This window comes from Lonchura striata, chromosome 11, assembly GCF_046129695.1.
Source record: "Lonchura striata isolate bLonStr1 chromosome 11, bLonStr1.mat, whole genome shotgun sequence".
Lineage (NCBI taxonomy): Eukaryota > Metazoa > Chordata > Aves > Passeriformes > Estrildidae > Lonchura > Lonchura striata.
The window spans coordinates 20,844,577-20,863,511 of record NC_134613.1 but is presented as its reverse complement, the minus strand read 5'-3'; the positions used below and the strand labels follow the sequence as shown (position 1 = coordinate 20,863,511).

At 42.3% G+C, this 18,935-nt stretch overlaps 1 protein-coding gene across 2 annotated transcripts in view; it reads left to right on the top strand.

Moving 5' to 3' along the window:
* IGF1R (insulin like growth factor 1 receptor) overlaps positions 1-18,935 on the top strand; it is a 165,092-nt gene that overhangs the window by 113,686 nt on the left and 32,471 nt on the right. For both annotated transcript variants that reach the window (XM_021552605.3, XM_021552606.3), the window contains exons 3-5: positions 13,187-13,499; positions 15,960-16,105; positions 17,555-17,699. In XM_021552605.3, coding sequence (XP_021408280.1) covers positions 13,187-13,499; positions 15,960-16,105; positions 17,555-17,699 — 604 coding nt within the window. The remainder of the gene's footprint in view (positions 1-13,186; positions 13,500-15,959; positions 16,106-17,554; positions 17,700-18,935) is intronic.

Below are 18,935 nucleotides of genomic sequence, written 5' to 3'. Positions count from 1 at the left end.
GAAATATGTGGGGTTTTTTTGTGGCTACTGACATATTCACTAGTAGAAAATCCCAAAGCAAGCTGATTTCAAAAATAATTTTTAGAAGATCACTTAGTCTTTTCTCTATTATATGCTAACAGCCTGGCAAGAAAATACTTGAGCCCCAGGCCCTCTGAATAGCCTTCAGTAGTTGTGTGCTGAAGTCTGTAATTCAGGACTGGTTGCATTTTAAAAGAAAGTTATGGTCACGTAGTGTCAGAGGCTTTTGCATATCAAGTCAAACAGCTTCTTCTGTTCCTAAATCTTCTGCCTTTTGCTGTAACATGGAGCAACTCAGCTTTTTTTTTTTTTTTTTAATTGTATTTATCCCCCCAAACTTTGCATCAAAACCAGCCACTTGATTAGATTTCATACTTTGTAAAGCATTTTGATAACTGCTGATTAAGAAGCACTGTATGAATGTGAAGTATGTATTTTTCTGTTACTAAGCATTCATCAAGTTTAATTTGTGGGAGCCAATGCCAAGAAGCTGATGCTGGTAGGAGCAAGCTCTTTAAAACCTGGGAAAGGGAGGCAGAAGCTTTGTCAGATGAACTATTGGTTGAAAAGAGCTGCCCAGGAAAGGTATAAATGGATTAAAAGTTTCCCATGTGGGGAAGGACATGATGTGGGGAGGAGGGAGTAATTAGGAGTTTGGAGATCCTTCTGCAGCAGTTAATCCTCCAGCGGCAGCGCGGCCAGCAGCGGATGCTGCATCCTTGGGGATGATCTCTGGGAAGCTGCTTTGCTTTCTGTCATCACTTTAACGAGCCCTGGTGCCTGGATAAAGTGCATCAAATGAATCTGAGAAATATTTAAGCTGAAATATGTATTAAGGGTAGTAGCTGGCCCAACCCCTTAATTTTTCCCCACGTCATTCCTAATTCATAAAAACAAACCATAGAACAGCCTTGAACTTTGTGCAAAAATCTGTTGCTCTGTAATTTGCAATTTAAATGATACTTCTGTATTTGACTGCAGGCAAGATCAGCTATTCTATTCCCACCCAATTTAATGCTTTTAGTTTTGGGTGTGTGCGTGGGACATCCTGGAATACTAATTATTTTTTCCCCTCCCAGTTTCTTGTTTCAGAGCCATCAACAAGCAGGATCTACTGTTTTTGGTAGTTCCCTTTCATTGTTTTTCAGTGAAGGTTCTGTCTGCAAATTTGAATTTGTCTGGGATTTGTTTGTTTTTTAACCAGTGTGATTTTTAAACAGTGTGTTCTGGCTAGTGTTTGCATAATTTACAGAAAACTTCATTTAATGGGTATGGAAGTTGAGGTTCACATAACTGCAGAGAAAGCAGGGTGAGCCTGCCCTTCTTGAAATAGAGACGCATCCATTTGTTGTTTTATGTTGCACTTGTAAACATTGGAAGAGAAATACCATTTCTAATGATGGAATAGGAAAGTGGTTCTCAAATTAAGTGATGGCAATACAGCCCTGTCCCCCCTCCAGCTGGCCAAAAGCAGCCACTGGTCCCCTTTTATAGTGAGGACCAGCTGGACCAGAGGTGGTACATAACTGTCACAACATTTCTCATCATCAGCATTAAATGTTTGTGGGGGTGATACGGGATTGATATCTGCAGCACGGCCAGAAATATTTTGTTCTTGTTCTGCTTTGTGTTCTGTAAATATACAACTGGAGAATGTAGGAATGGCATGGCTGGTGTGTTCAGAATAGATCAGTAGAAGGAGGAGTATGTACCTCTGAAAACACAGTGTAGGATCATGAGGAGGTGGAAAATGGGAAGTGTGGTGAAGCTTTCACCCCTTTGACCTCTATAACCAAAGATACCTGCAGTTACTGGCTCAGAGAGACCTGTAACTGGAAGAAAAGGTAATTGCAGCTTGTTACTATGGTATTATTGAGAAATAAAGCTTAGAATTCGATAAATTTTCCATTTGTAGGTGTTTGTGGGTGTCCTATAAATCCAATAATTTCTGGGGTAAACGAGGTTGTGGAAAGTTTTATGGTCTGTCTGAAGTCTGCACATTCTGCATGAAGAACCTGTAAATACTGATATTACTGAATTGTAAAGCTTGTTTCTTTTGGAAACCTGGGTTTTCTCCTGTAACTAATACTAGCTCTCTGCAGAATTAATTAAATCCTTAGTGGAATTTTAACACTAAAAGAGAATTTTTAAAAACTGTAGGAAAGGGTCTGTCAAGTTATCACATGCTCTGGAAAAACAGCATTGCTGTACTTCAGCATAAACATTTTTTAAAGTATGTAAATAATACAAAACTTAAAAAAAATTAAATGTCATACTAAGCTTTGCTCTCTTTAGTTCTTTAAAAACCTTTTTATGATTTTACTCAGTGGTCTAGTTGGATGAAAGCATAATCCATATTTAAATCCTTTCCTCAAAGTGTAGTGAACTTTAGCTCCTTTGATAAATTTAGATAATTTTTCTTCTTGCTAAGCTGGAGGAGTGTTTAATAGCTCTTAAAAGTTTGTCTTGTGTGGCAAGTGATGGAAAACAATTCCACCAGTAGAATTGCTGTAGCGATGGGGAGAGGTACAGATCATGTTTTCTCTTTGAACATCTGACTCACCAGAGCTGCCTGTTAATCCTGACAGCTTTATTGCAAAGCAAAGAGAGCGGCTGAATAAATTCAGGGGAAAAAAGCTGCAGCACCACTGCCTACCCACAGCAGAGACAGTGACCCTGGGATTAAAGGGAAGGAGGGGCAGGTGTTCTTGATTTGCCTTCCAGGAGGATTTAGGAGCTGTCACTCTCTCAGCTACAGCATTCTAAGGGAACATTTATTTTCCTAGGGGAAGACGTTCTCAGTTCAATTACACAAAGTAGTCCATGTTCACCATTTGCTTTCCTGGTAATGCTTTTTTGGAGCTCTAAACTTTCTAACCATAGTCCAGATCTTGCCTTGCTTTTGTGTGTGAAGCATTTAGACCCCCAGATAAATTCTTCTGAACTTGGTTTTCAGCAAAACCTCTTTGGAAGAGTTGTGGGTTTCTTGCTTTTTGTGGGCTTTTTATAGCTCTAGTACTCTAATGAATAGTGAAGCCTAGAATGTCAAGGGTTGGAAGGGACCTTAAACTCATGTAATCCCAAACCTCCTCCTATGGGCAGAGACAATTTCCACTAGACCAGTTTACTCAAGGCTTTATCCATCCTGGCCTTGTAGTGAATCCACCTCCATAAGTGTTAGACCCTAATCCCAACCACCAACATATTTTGAATTCTAAAAAAATGTCTGTATCTATTTTCCCTCTGCTTTTTGGATAAATATTTATTTATATTGAGCATATATAGAAGCTGTGAATTAAAAAGTTTTGTGTCCCTCAGGTGCCTGGCATGACTTAAAAATGCATGAATTATGAGGCGCCTCTGCAATGACAAAACCTCAGATTTCTTGCTGGGATTTTTGAACTAGAAAAGTGTTTCTGTTCAAAAGAAGGGGTATGATTGCATGAGTCTATGGTGTTCATATGGATAAGGAATGCCACCCAGCCCTCATTTGTATGTAATCCAGTTTTTTCCTTATTTTGCTGCATTTAGATACCTGATAGAGTCTCTTTCTCTGCCAGCCACTGGAGGTCTGTAGTGGGCCAACATCAGTGAACACACCATGCTCTCAAGGGTGTTCTGGATAAAATTTGAGGGTTTGCCTCCTTTGGATTTTGAGGGGCCAGTGATTCTGTCAGGCTTAGCCTGGTGTCTGTGGTGTGTCTGTGCTGTAGGTGACCCAGGAGCTGCTCAGCGGAGCGCTGCAGTCACTGGGGTGAGTGTGTAGGAATCCCAGAGGGTTTGTGCTGCAGACACAGCATCGATCCCCAGCCCGGTGCCAGCTCGGCGTGTCACTGCCCAGACACGGCCTCTAATACCAGCTTCAAGATGAGCTGCCAAAACCACAGTGCTCAAGGCCTCTCCCTCTGAGTTCGGCCAATGCTCGAATGAAACAGCCCCCAGCTTGTTCCTCCGGGACACAGGCCTGCCTTGTTAGGAAATCGGTGAAGTTTGGGAACCCACAATACCTCACATAGCTCTGTGTACAGTAATGGAGGGTGGAAATAGGGCCATAGGCATGAGCAACCAGACGAGTTATAAATATAGAATACTCTCTCAATTCCAGTTTCGTTAGTCATGGGAGGACAGTGAGAGTTTTATAAACTTATAAGGAATATACAAACAGTTCTGAATTTAAAATAACTCTGTATAATTTTTTTAGTGTGTGAAAAGAATATTCTTTTTTGAGAGCATCCTTGTAAGTACGCTATACACAGAGCGTAAGGATCTGCGTATTTATATGTTCATGTGAATGTGACTTGAGATGACAAAAAAAGGTACCGGAGAAGAAAAGCGTAGCTCAAACGTGCCAAACTCGAGCAAAAACAGAGTGGGAAGCAGCGTGCTTCCCACTTTGTGCCAATATCAAAAACATGAATCCCCTCTTTTACTTTAATAAGTGCTGTCTGATGCCGTCTCCAGCTTCAGAGCAGCCAGGCAGTGTCTCTGAGCTGGCTTTGCTGCAGCCTGGAGCCCCTGTCAGATCCCGGGATACAGCTCACCTTGGCTGTCCTTCCTACAAATAAATAAATAAACCTCTGGTACTCCCTAATCTGATCACAAATCCTTACTACAGGGAAGGATTTAGAAAGTCCGAAGCAATGTCATTATTATTTTTTCCCAGTCATGCTAGCAGGAATTCCTCAAAAGCGTGTGGAAATGTATCAGCAGAGACAACTCAAGCATCCAAGGCTGAGCTGTGCGTGAGCGCGCGGCCGGCAGCGCTGTGCGCGCCGTTTGTCCCGTGAGTATCTCCTGTGTGTTTGCAGTTTCTGGGGGATGTCACAGTCAAACAGTTTATTTATCAAGCTGTTGGAAGAACTGAAATAGTTCAGTCTCACAACGGAGGAGGTTTTTAAAGATAGCGAGCTGAGCACAGGCAGGATGACACTGTCATCCCTCACTTGGGTTAGCAGGAAGCACTGAGCACTCCCAGCTGCTGCTGTTCCATCCCTGCTCCTTGCTGACCCAAGGCACTTTCTCCCAGTGCCTTCTGGCTCAGGTGTTTGAGTCCTTTGCTTGGTTTGAGCTCTCTGGGAATTCAGAGCTGCTGAACTTGCAGCAGTTCACTTGGGCCCTGCTTTGGGTTTGTGGTCGTGCCCAGTGCCGCAATGGACTGGGAGCATCCTTGCACTTCCCAAAGCAGGTTCTGCAGCCCAGCTCCAGCTTTCCTGTGCACACAGGCAACTGTTGCAGCAGTTCTGTTGTTTGCAGATCAGACCAGGGAGGGTGGAGTTAAAAGTTTAGATCCAGATAGTTCAGGGTGATTTACAGATTATTAAAGCAATTTGCATCAAGTCTAAAAAGATAACATTTTCCCATTTCCCTCTGGGACGCTTCCATCCATGGTTGTAGTGTATGAGAGGAAAGTAATTCTAATACAGCTTTAAAGTCAGCTGTATCTTTCCCACTGTCAGTGTTGCCTGTAAATTTGTTAAAATGCATTAAGAAATGGATTAATGCACAATCTTCCTGTCTTAGAAATTTTGGAACTTTCTGTATTCCCTCTGCGTTTATAATAGAGGATGTTTTAGAATGAAAAATATATTCCATAGTTATTAAAACCAAGGAAAGAGCTCACCCTTTGATTGTTGTGGATCTCTAGAGCACAATCTTCAGTTGCTGTCAGATTTGCTTACACTCTTGTATTTCTGGAAGTCCTGAAGGAAATACTTTATGTGATCATTTTGGCATAATTGCCTTAATATTGTTCGGATCATCGTTGCTGTTGTTAGCAGGGTGCCTTTCACTTGCAATGTACAAATATCATAAGTGATGCCATACTCCCAGATTTAGTAGTTTTTATTTAAAACAAATGCACTAGGTGTCTCTGATAACTTTGCAAACCATCTTTTTCTGCCCTTCCAGTATCATCCTGGTCTTTTCTCAGGCTCCTGAACATCTGGATCTTAATCCTGGTTTTAGTGGCCTATCTCAATAACAGGTGAACAGCTTGAAAAATCTTGCTCTGTAGTAAAGCAGTTTGAATGTTCTTGGTCTTTCTGGCTGTTTCCTTGAATTTTCATCTTTCTGATGTTTAGAATTCAACAGGTTTTGTCATTTGTTGTTGTCGTCTCTGAATTGGAGATGAACAAAAACTTTCTAGGTTTGCCCCACTGTGTGTATTATGAACAGTTTTCCTGAAGCATTTTTTTCCCCTTTAATTTTAGTGTAATTAGCCTTTGGCTGGAGCCGTGTTGATTCAGCCTCCAAGACGAACATTCTGTTTCATTGCTGGTGCCAGAATGGTTAAGCTGTTGATGGGTGTAGAGGCATGAAAGCAAAAGGGCATTCCTGAAATGGAGCAGGAGCTGAATCCCTCCAAACCAGTGACTCTTGTTTGCCCTGGATTAAACTGCTGTGATCCTTCAGCATTAAGAGAACTACATAATTTAGGCCAGTGTGATAATGTTATCAGCCTGTCTTCCTCCTTTAGAATAAATCTGGAATGTGAATAGTAGTCCTCCTCCAGCTGGGCTTTTGCCAGGAGATGGCTGACCAGCACTCCTTGCTTGCAGTATATTAATTAAATCCTGTAAAGCTTATTGCCTTACACTTGCAGCATTTGGAAGACAGGCAGATTAAATCTAGCTTTAAGCAAGAACAAGTAAAACCCCAATATATCGCTCGTAATCTGCAGAAAAAAGAAAAATAATTTGCCTCAGAGCTGTTCTTCAGCAGCACTTTGCTTTCCTTATCTGTTACTGCAGAGTTCAGGAACTTCAGTGGAGAAATCTGTGACAGTGAGTGCTGGGGGATGGCAGTGGATGGGGGAGCAGCTTTTACCACCCCGGGGGACCCTCATGTTCCTGCCTTCATCCCTACTCTGATCAATGTTACTGTTCTGATTTGCATCTTCCAGTGGGAAATTTCCTCGTGCATAGAGGAAATGTTTCTGGAACAGTGCAGTACTGATGGTAAAACATTCCTGGCCAGTCTGTTTACCCAGTGTTGAAGATAGAGTGCAACTGGCCCCAAATCCCCAGAGATGGTTGTGTATCTGCCTCCGTGGGTTTGTTTATGTGCTGAATTCATACTGGCGTGGAAGGAACTAAATGGACTTGTTTTTTTCCTCATTCTCCCGAGTGCCAGCTGCAATGATGCCAGTCTGGGCTGTGCTGGGCAACATAAACTGTTTTGAAAGAGAATGCAGTTTGTGCTGCCTGGGTTAGTCAGTAACTCGTGTTTGTTTGCGCCTTCCTTACGCACTTGGGAGCAGATGCACACTACCTGTGCTGTCCATGGGTTCCTGTTGACTGTGGGACAAGGTGGTTGTTTTCTTCACTTCGCTCTCATTTCGGTGTGATGGGAGTTCCTGTAACACTGCTGGAGCATTTAGCAGAGTTGATTGCTTCATTTGCAGAAAACTGAAGGGATTTGGGAGTTTTGTGGTGCCAAAGAGTGTCCCCAAGTCCTCGGCTCTGAATAAAATGGATCTGGCACACATGTTGTTTTGTATCACAGCTGGGAAGCCTGGAGGCTGTTTTGGTACAACTTCTAGGGTAAGGAATGAATGAGAGGTGGCCAAAAGAGCGATGTGTGGGGTCATCAAACTCCAGGGCATCCAACTGGAATATGCTCATTGGATGATGAACGTTTCCTCATTGCATCTGGTGGAATCTGAGAGTTTCCAGGTGCTGGATGGTGCTGGACCTTCCTCTCCTAACCTGTCTCCCACTCCTTTCTTCCACTTCCTTTGCTTCAGAATCATCTACAGGTGCTTCTGTCTGAGCAGTTGGCTCCAGCTGCTGCACAACTGGCTGTGTATTGTTTTTCACCTGTAAAATCCTGAGGAGGGGAATGTAAGAACAGATTCCCTGATCAATCTTTCATATGATTAAAAATTGTGCAGTTAGTGGGCTGATATCAGGCTGGGCAAATCCACTGAGGTTATTTTGAGGTTCTGGATGCTTCATCACACCCACTCCTTCATGCAGGGATAAAGGCATTTATGACAAACAGAAATACCAAAAAGCAAGAGACCAAAAAGCCTTATGTGGAGGCTGACCAGGTGTAGTGGGAAGAAAATAATTCCCTGAACAACTTCAGAATAATTTCAGGATCCTTGGAAAGGTCCCAGGGATAAAAATGGCTTGGTAGTGACTAGGATTTAAATGTGGAAATACATGACTGATCTCGAGTCAGACATAGCTTGTGGGCCATCGACTTCATGCCCTCTTAGTGTGTGTATGTATCCAAGTATTTTGCTGGGGGACATGACTCTACATACTGGAGGTTTAAAAGGAGGAGATGATCTCTTTCAGATCCTAGATCAGTGCTGGGTTGAACTGAACTTTTGAGACCTGGCAGTTAATGTCAAAAGCTGCCAGACTTTGTGCTTTAACTATTAGAAAGTGGTTCAACATGGCAGCATTTTTTACCTTCAGGATTTTCACTGAATATGAGATGGAACAGAAAAGAGAAACTACACCATTGTTGATAAGCTGCTAATAGTTGTTTCTGTGATAATATAAAGATTTACACCACTGCTCTGAGTGGCCTCTTCAGTGCCTTGGAGATGACTTTTACCCATATTTCTGTGATCAGAACACACTACTGCATGTATTTAATATGTGTATTTCCTTTTATTATGTACTTTCTGATTCCAGCCCTGACCATGAATCACTGGAACTGGATTTTCTGAGTAATGTCTCTCCAGTCTCTCTATTCTAACAGAATATTGGGCAAAAGAAATCAGGTCTTGTATAGGCTGTTTGAGCATTTGAAGTCAGCTGTTTGAAAGGCCGTACCAAAGTTTAGCCCATTAAAATGCAATATTTTAAAAATCCTGTCATGTAGAAGGATTAACATTCCAAAAGTGACTATATTTTTCTGTCTTTGTGGATAAATTTAGACAGCTACTTTTTTTCAGTAGTTGGCTAGAAGAAAACACTCCCTTCCTCCTCTAGTTTCTGCTCAAAACGAGGTGTTTTTTTCCCCCTTTTTTTTTTTTTTTTCTGAAACATTATTTTATCTGAAGGATGCTCTAAAAAAGCCAAAAAGAGTATACCAAAAAAAAAAAATCAAATATCTTTTTACAAGGAGAGAAAGAATCTTTAAAAAATATTTATCCCACACTTGGCAACCTTTTGCTTGCCCGCATGTGACTGGCGCGGTGCCATCCTTGGCCGAGGCCGGCGCCTCTGCTTGCCAGGAGTCTTCCTCCTCTGGCTGCATTTTCACTCCCTGTGACTGATTGTTTATTCACCTGATTTTTGTGCTCCAGCATGGCTGAACTCATGGTGTCTTGGAGATGATAAGAACACTTTGTCTGCCCAAACTGTGCGATGGCCATGATGTCAACGCGGGGCGTTTGCAGCGAGCCCTGGCGTGGCGCACGCTCGGCATAGCAGGGAGGGATTAGATGTCAGACAAACTTACTGCCACCTCCTCAGCCTGAGCCTGTCCAAAGGGGAGCTGTTGTAAATGCAGGCAGATGATTTGTTGCTTGCTTTTTAATTTTTTTTTTTTTTTTTTCCCTAGAGCTGTGTTTGAGGATTTCCAAACCTTGCTTTGTGTTTGCAGTTCTGGTTTAGCATCTTGGGGGTTTTAATTGAGGATAATGAGTCTCTGAGTCAGATTTTCTTGGGGCTCCTTGAGCTTCTAAGATGTTTCTTGCATTTTGTTTTAAGGTGTCCCCTTGCTGTATGTCAGGTCTAAATCTGATTTGCTTAGTAAACAGGCATCTTGGATTGAAAAGTTTTGCCTTTTTTTTTCTATCAGTGATCACAGTATCTTAATAGTATTTGGAAAATCTAGTGAATGTTTTGTTGGCAGGGAAAACTCATTTGAAGAAATCAGAAGGTGAAGTACGGATAGAAAAGGAAAGTTCTGTTGTTGGTTTTGCTCTGGGAAATTGGATTAGTGGTTACTGATACTCTTGTACTATCTTTCTCTGAAGATCTGACACTTCTTTCACTCCTAAAATGTAAATGGATGCTGGTCTAGTCAGGCCTCCATCATGTCTTTATTAAAGTGCTTAAGGGTCTGCCCTTCTCCACATCTTGCTTTGACTTCCTCCTCCCATGGCTGCCCTCCAAGGTCTCTGAAATTTTCCATTATTTTGGTATCTCCATGTGATGACAATTAAGCATTTTTTGCCCTTGGACTTGTCAGCAAGGATTTGTTCCGAGGGTTGTTTTTTTTTTTTTTTTTGTCTATCGTCATCAGCCTTCATGTTCTGAGACTCTGTTGTACCTGGCTGATAAGTTCTGTCCCCAAATGTCAGCCCACTGTTTTCTCCTGTTTGTACCTCTAATGTAAGAATAAAGTCAAAAAGTTACTGAGTGTATTGCAGAGCACTTTTTTTTTTTTTTTTGGCTAAAGTCTTTGGAACCTGCATTTTACATGTTTTGGTGCAAATCTAGGAGCCCAACTAGCAGGAGGGTGGGGGGAGAATAGATGGGTCTGGACTGTGAGGTCAGCATGTGTTGTTTAGTAAGGTTTTTAGAACAGGGATATCTGAGGGAGCTGGCATGTAAGGCAGATAAGGCTTTTTTTGTTGTTGATAATATGTCCTACACACACACACAGAAGTTCTTGTTCTGCCTCTTCAAAGAAACAGGATGCCCGTATTGTCTCCAGGCTGAAAACTCTGCCAACGTTAGCAAGAACAAGCAGAAAATAGGACTGAGCAAAAAGCGAGGTTGCTGAGCTTTTAAAAAATTATCTTTATAAAGTTTTCAAAAGTTCACGTTAAAATGGTTGTGATTAAAATATTACAATAGTTTTGTAAACCTGTTTCACTGATTGCCTTTTTCATGTGAACTTGTGCATCCTTCTGTGCTCCAATTTATATTTCCATAGACCAGAGTCAGCAGATTTAGCAGGAGATGCAGGGAATCCTATTTTTATAGCAGACTGCTCATGAATGACAGAGGCATTAAGGGAATACAGGAGTCTTTCCCAGGAATGAAATAAACTTAATCTATGTTTATCCCAATACTTAGTGCAGCAGTGTTTGTTTCCCAGCAAATTGTTCAGATGAAAACAAAGACATCATGTATTTGATCAATACATCCAGTAATGAACTTTGTGGAGGCATAGAGTGGGGTGTGTGTGGTTTTTTTTAGTAGGGCTTTGAACTGGAAATGTAGCTACCACATGAAATCTGAGTTTTGGCACCCACTCAGCACAGCAGTCCATCTGCTAGCAAGACACACTGATTTATTTTTTTTATTTAATCCCTTAGTAGTGCCAGATGCAAGTCCTGTGTAGCGTAAGGTGCGAGGCAATTTGTGCTGCCTTACTAAGGTGGCATCTGGGCAGACTTCTTTTGCACTGGTGCAGATTACAGTCAAAAAGAGAATACACACCTGCATGCATGTTTTATTTTAATATATGGGTTTGGTGTATATAGTTTGTTTTATTTTCAAGAAAAAAAAATCATCAGCATCTTCAGACAATGAATTATTTAGCAGTGATTGCCTCTACATTCCTGCTCTCTGTAGTCTTACAGGCTCTGCAAAAAATTTCTTAATTTGGTTTTCATGTAGTAGTTCTGGTCCCTGAGCAGGCACCAGCAGTGCTTATGGTCCCACCTCCTTGTTCTCACAGTCTCCCCCCTCCATCTATTTCAAAACAAGGTGATTAAAATTAATCAGAGTCAATATAGAATCATTCTGACAAGAAATGCAAAATTCTTCAATAGCATTTTGACAAGTCCTTTTCAAGGTGGACACTACTTAAAGCTGTCAGAAAATGGCTCTTTATAATCAGAAGTCAGTGTAAGATGTCAACATCCTGAATGCAGAGCTGTGAGCAAGCGGGTTTTTGTGGGTTTTTGTTTGTTTTTGTGGGGGAATTATTGTTATTGTTGTTGTTATTATTATTGCCTAATAGCAGTCTTGAGCATTTTGTCCTGTGTCAAGGTGGTGGAGTTCTGCTGAATGGGACTGTAAAAACTGCAAAGCCTGGACTTAGTGGGAAGAGGAGGGCGTTAAAATTTTAGAGTGTTTAGTCCTGCATTAAAACAATACTGTAGCTGCAAACTGAGAGATAAATCACAGTGAAGAACTTGTGTGGAATTTCATCAGCTGCTTGCATGGTCATTTTGGGATGTTAACTTCTCTCCTGATTCTCTGCTTTCCGCTGAAATCATTCACTTTAAATGTCTGTTGCTTCACTTGGATCTCTCTGTAGTGGCACCACTGAAATCCAGTTTGCTGCTGTTGTTACTGATACAGTGTTTTAGCTAAGTTAGAAAGTGGCAAACAGCTACTTAATGCAAACCAGATTTGCAATCTGTGTGTTTCCAGAGCCTCTGGCACACGACTCGTGTGGCTAAAAGGCCATAGAGTGCTGTAATCAAAATCCTGTTGTTACATAAATATAATGCTGCCACTTCTTTTGATCTAGCAGTGGTGAGCTCGGCTGCTGAGGATTCTGCTCTTTGTTCGTGTCTTCCAAGCTGAAACGCTTTCACATAAAACAAATGTCTCCATAAATTTGTACCCCTTTTTTTTCCCTCCCTTTCATATTTTGTTCTGTGAACCCAGAATTTGAGGATAAGGCAGAACTGTTATGCTCTTCAGGGGAAAATAGTAGCTCCGTAATTCCTCGGTATTTGATGTGGATGATGATTTGATACTTTATTAAACCGCATTTTGCACACATAAGCAACATTGGGATGCTGCACTGGGGTCAGCCCAACCATGTGTGCTGCACAGATCAGTGCTTCCTTCTACAAGTGTAATTAAGTTGTTTTGAAGGAAGCTTGTTTTCTTGCCAATAAAAGACCAATTTGAAGTACAGATAGGAAAGGCAAGAAATGCTTAGAAAGACAATAAGTCAGCATGCCAAAAAAAAAATTGTCCATAATACTGGGGCTATGGAATAGGTTCCAGTACTGCCTGTTTCCATTATCCTTATGTTGATCTTGCTTTCAGCAGTTTTCTTTTTACTTACTTGGTTCATGTCATAAATTTGATCTGAGAAAAAGATACTTTCAGGCAACTAAAGCTGAGAAAACCATAATTTTTTTACAGTAGTGGGTTTGTTTTTCTTTTCTAGAGATGCTCTAGATCTCACGGAATGAATCACCACAGAGTCGCATAGAGCAGAGTTTTCCTTTAGTGCCACACCCTCAGCAGGTGATGCTGATGCTCCTTTTCTTTGTGTCCTGCAGTGTGCCCCAGCTCGTGTGGGAAGCGAGCCTGCACAGACCAAAACGAGTGTTGCCACCCCGAGTGCCTGGGGAGCTGCACGGCGCCCGACAACAACACGGCGTGCGTGGCCTGCCGCAACTACTACTACGAGGGCGTGTGCCTGCCCACCTGCCCCCCCAACACCTACAAGTTCGAGGGCTGGCGCTGTGTCACCAGGGAGTTCTGCTCCAAAGTCCCCGCCACGGACGCCAGCGAGTACGAGAAGTTCGTGATTCACAACGACGAGTGCATGGCCGAGTGTCCCTCGGGCTTCATCCGCAACGGCAGCCAAAGGTAACGCGGCTTCCGTCTGCCTGTCCCCTGTGGGCTTGCCACTCCCTGTTCAGGGCCAGCTTGGGGTGCAAACTATTTGGGGTAGAGGGGAGGATGTAGGAGGGGGAATTTCCGTGGGGGATTAGGTGGCTTCCTGGTAGAAGCTTAGAACTTTCCATGAGGGATCCACCTGATGGGTGTGTGCAGTCCTGTGCAATGTCAGTGGGCTGTGGTTCTTCAAAGGGCTGGAGGAGCTCATGCAATGCAGAACCAGGTCTTCAAGTAGAGAGTAACAAAGCAAATGTGAAGCCCAAGGTTGGAGTTGGCTGATGACCATTATGACACAGAACAAGCCATAGGGAGTTATCTTGTCGTGCATATTATTTGCTTTATGTGTGCCTGCATTTTAGACATGTGTATTCTTCAGTGTATTTCATTTCCCTTTTCTCACTATTTCCAGGAGATAAAAATGGTGTTTTAGAAAGAAGTAATCATATAGATGGTGACAAAAATCATGCAGCAGCCAACAGTATCACACAGAATAATTCCTTGTAAGAGTGTCACTCTCCTCCTGTTATTTAATTCTAAGAGGTGGAGCAATGTTTGCTTGTGATTTTTGTAATTTCCAGTGGCTTAAGCAAGCAGCCTTCGTTGCCTACTGTCCCTTGGAAATCATGGTCTTTCAGTAAAGGATAGTCAGTGTTCTAAAATTTGTAGTGCTTCAGTATTATGCTAAAAGATCTTTGTAGGCTGCTGTGTTTTCTGGAAAGGTGATTGTGGTGATGCAGCAGTTGTGTGTCTCTGCATGCGTGTCATCCATCTGTTCCAGGCAGTCTCCAGTTGGCATTTGGATACAAGCAACTTAACACAGCCTTTGCCCAAATCCAGATATTCACCTGAGAAATGCAACTTTTGTTATCTCCTGGAGCTTGTAGTAGCAGCTGTTTGAGCCGCTTACGCTGGAGTGCGCGGCCATCCTGTCTTATCTCGGTGTTGTGCTCTCTGCAGACATTGAAAGGAGCTGTAACTCAAGTCTAGTGAATGTTCTGTTCCCCAGAGGTGCTGTTAACAAATAGTTGCAAATGGAAAGCATTTCCAGCATTCTTTGTACATTTAGTTGAATCCTCTTTCTTGTGTCTGCAGCTTTTAGTGGTTTGTGGCATGTTAAAGAGCAGGATTTTGAAATAGGAGCTTACTACTTAGAAAAGGAGCTTCTTTCTCTTATGGTTTATGCATGGAAAACTGCTACCAATTTACACGTTTCTTTACGCCTCAGAGGAACATGGGTTCACTTTATTTCTAAAAAAATTAATAGTAAGCCTCTGTCCGTCAGTGTTGTCAGCAGAAGCCTTTGTCTTTGGAGCTGGGTTTGGGTTTTTGTAATTCTTATTTTTCCTCTCTAAAGTGATACTAGGTGCAGTAAGTAATTGTGAAATACTAAGTAAAATGGCTAGAATAAATTGGAAAATAAAAATTACCTTCAACGAGGAAAGACATTTACCAGGAAGAGTGATCAGAGGGCCTGTGTTGTGCACACATGAAGTGTCCAACTTTGAGATGAATATGTAGGAAAAAACATGGAGCATTTAAAAAGCTCCTGCAGCCAAAGGCTGAGTTCTTGCTGTTTGAGTTTGTCTGCTAAAAATGTATCTGAATGCCTATAAGGAGAAATGAGCCTGTGTTTCAGTGTTGCCTCCCAGCTTCTGGCAGTCTGGTTGCTCTGTGTTTGGGGGTGTGTATTTCTTGATGTTTCCATCTGTATCACTCATTTTGAACCTGCTTAGACTTCTGGCCTTCCTCTCCCGATTTCTGTTGCCAATTAGTTGTCCTTGCATCAAGACACAATCTTCTCTTTCCTTCAACTTGCTGCTTTAATGCCTCTTAAGCTGTAAGAAGTAGTGACTAATTGACTGCTCACTTTCTCCACATCCCTCCTCGCTCTGTCCCCACACCTGTCTTTCTGAGTTAAATGGCCAGGAACATGGAATTCCCCAGTGCAGAGCTTTGAATATTGGTTTATGGACATGGACACAGACAACTTTATAAGAATGTGAACAGTATTTTCCCATCTCCAGTTCCTGGCTGGCCTATTTTGTGAGGTTGGGCCTGGATTAGCATGAAACCTCCCTGCACTTTGAGGCTGCCTTTGTAAATGGGAGGGGAGCAATTCAGTTGGAGGAAATGCACAGCTGTAAGGGCGCTGGGTTTTACCTGAAGTGCCTTTGACTTTGGAAGGACCACAGAGCCTTCCAGAAGCTGGCACACCATGGGTATGGGCCGCTGTATGAGGTACAATGCTCCAGCTTCTCTGGAGTGCAGCAGGCAAGAGTATCCTGAACAAGCATGGCAGCTTTCATTCTGGCCTGGAGGATTTGCCTAAGCTTTAGAGGGAATTATCTTCCAAAATTCAACTCAGAGCAGTCTGTGTATTCAGAGTTGCATATCACTGTTTATTTTTAATATCCCCCTCTTTCCTCACAGCATGTTCTGCAGCCCTTGTGAGGGGCCTTGCCCCAAAATCTGTGAGGATGGGAAAACAAAGACCATTGACTCAGTGACATCAGCACAAATGTTGCAGGGATGCACAATTCTCAAGGGAAATCTGCTGATCAACATCCGCCGTGGCAGTAAGTGATCGCCCTCCCTTTCGGAACCCCGATAAGGCTTTTCACGTTTTTCCTTCTGTCGTCAGCGTAATGATAAGAACATGAAAAAACTCAGCAGGCTGTTTGCTTTCCAGGCCCAGAGCAGTGCTCCTGTTTGGTTTGGCCCTTGCAGCCCTGTCCTGCCCCACGCGGGTGGATTGGGTATTCAGCTCCTGGGGAAAGCTGGCATTTTTGTTAGGTTTTTTGGCAGGACAAGGAACCAGGATTAGGCAGTTAGACAAGCAGTGGTCCCAAAGGAGTAATAAAGGCCCAAGAAGGTGGAAAAGTTTAAAATCCTTGTGTCTGGATAGGTAAATAACTTGTCATGTGGCACTGTAAGACTGCAGAGCCTCACTTCTTGAGGCAAGGTGTGGTGTTTTGCTAGAACAGGGAATCCAGAGTGCTGAGAGCTCTTATAAAGCCTAACACTATGCTGCTAGATGGTCAGCATTAGTGAGCTGGCCACTTCTGTCACATGTCTTGAGCAAGCAATGGATTAAATTTGTCAGAGCAGTGATTCATCAGCCAGGGAGGTGTTGACAGTTGATGAGCTCTTAAAAGCAGAGTAAAAATTGCTGTTAGTTTTTATTGGACTTGTATGTCCCTATGGAAGGTCACTTTTAGTTTGATGAATAAGATTGAAAGATTGGGATCTGTTTGATTCCCTACCTCATGCTGAATCAAAGTTCCAGGGTTTAGTTACAGCAGCATGTAGATTTTTAAATTTGTGGTAACACTGCTACAGGTACAATCTTCCCTTAGGGGAGATGTTCCAGTTACTTGAGGCAAGCATGTGGGTTTTTTTATTTTATTTAAGCATTATTTTAGAGTGCCAAAGAGCATCAAATTATTTGGCTTGGGAAAGTGAGTTGTCTGGAACATGATCCATGGCAGAAGGATTTCCTGATGGTTTTATCTTTGCTGTTTCATCAACTGGTTCAGTTTTGTACCTTTTCAGGTCATGGAAAGCAATGCTCTGTGGCCCAGAGCAGATGAGGAACATACCCTCTCCTGTTTATCTTCAATCTCATTCTCTGCTTTCCAGTGGAGCTTTCTGCCTGACCTTTGCTCCACATCTAGAGAGCAATTCCATCTCATGGTGTGTACATTTACACAAGGGTCTTTTCATCCCTGCCAGAGTGCTGGCTCACCATTTGGTGCTGGCTTCAGAGGGCAATGCCCATGGAAAAATCAGGTGTTCCAGGATGGAAAAGCAAGACTGGTTTCCCACTGTTACTCTGTGGCTTTATTTTGCCCTTCAACCATCTGGTTGCACAGGCAACTGTTTTGGGGGAGGAAAACCAGTGTCTCTCATTTTCAAAAGTAGCAAGTACAAACATTTTCTTTTACTGAGCTAATGCTGCACAAAGCAGAATATTAGTCAAAGCTGTGAATTCTGTTAAAATAACCATTATCTTTTTCTCGCTGTAGATAACATTGCCTCAGAACTGGAGAATTTTATGGGTCTGATTGAGACAGTAACAGGATATGTGAAGATTCGTCATTCCCATGCGTTGGTCTCCCTGTCTTTCCTGAAGAACCTGCGGTACATTCTGGGAGAGGAACAGGTGGATGGGTAAGTGTTCAGATATTTGTGACTGCAATTTCACTTTAGTACAAAGCTGTGGAGAATAAGTCTCCTAAAACCCATTCACTTTCATTTATGGAGTTGCCTCTTCCATAAATTTAGTGTTTTTCACTATTCAGTGTTTTTCTCCTCATGAGCATCTCTGCATAGCATTGCTCATTTGCATTACTGTCCAAATCAGCATGTTATATTGAGTATATGACAATTATTTTATGGTACCTTTACTGTTGCTTTTCACTTTAGGTTTTTCTAGATAGATTCTTTACATCAATAAAGCAGTTTTGCTTGTTATTTTTGCTCTGTTTGAGAAAAGAGCATCTTCAGAAACAATTGGATTTCTTTGTAGTTCTTTACTGTTGGGTTTTGTGGAGAACTCAGCTGAAAGAAAATATGAGTTTTACTGGCCAGGGAGTGCAACTGGAAGTGAAAAACAGTGCAAGTTGCAATTGTTTGCAGCTCCCTGAAATGTTAGCATTACATGGATTATCTACTAAGCATGCAGAAGACTGGTCAGGAAAAGTTGATCCCTTGAAATGTTTGCTGTGGATTATATTGCTTCTATAATTACTCACCATGTGATGCTTATTGCTGCACATAACTTCTGTTTTCCTGTTATGGTGAAAGTTTCTCAAGGCAAAAGTTTTTATTCCTGCAGAGTGTGTATGCTGAGGTGTGGCGAGGGTCCTCCAGCAAACTGTCTTGCTCTTTCTCATCCCAAATCAAGTAGCCATCCCAAGTTTAAACCAGTGTTCTGTGGAAGAAATCAGTCCCCTCCATAATGACAGAACTATTAAATGAAGAATTGGGGGAAATTGTAGAACAACAGGAAATGTGAGGGTCATTGGAAAGGTTGCTCATGTCTGACATCTGCCCTGACTGTATAATGTTAAAGCAACAGGGATTTTTCATAGCCTTCCTCCTTCTCTCAGGATAGTCTTTTTGTCAGCCTTAAATAGTTAAAATTCCAGCATCTGACAGCGTGAGTGCGAGGGCAGCTCTGCCTGCTGTCCTTGCAGAGCATGCTGTGTGCCAGGAAGGGCACTGGCTCCGTGGAGTTTGTTTCCAACTGCAGATCCCGTGGGATTGGCCGTGCCCTCACAGGCACTGCAGTTATTGACTTGTCTTTGCTTCTCTCCCTTGACCTCTTTGAATTTGAGTTTAGCTTTGTGTCTCAGGTAGTGATTGTGTTTATAGTACCTTGTCTGTCAGCAAACAGAGCTGAAC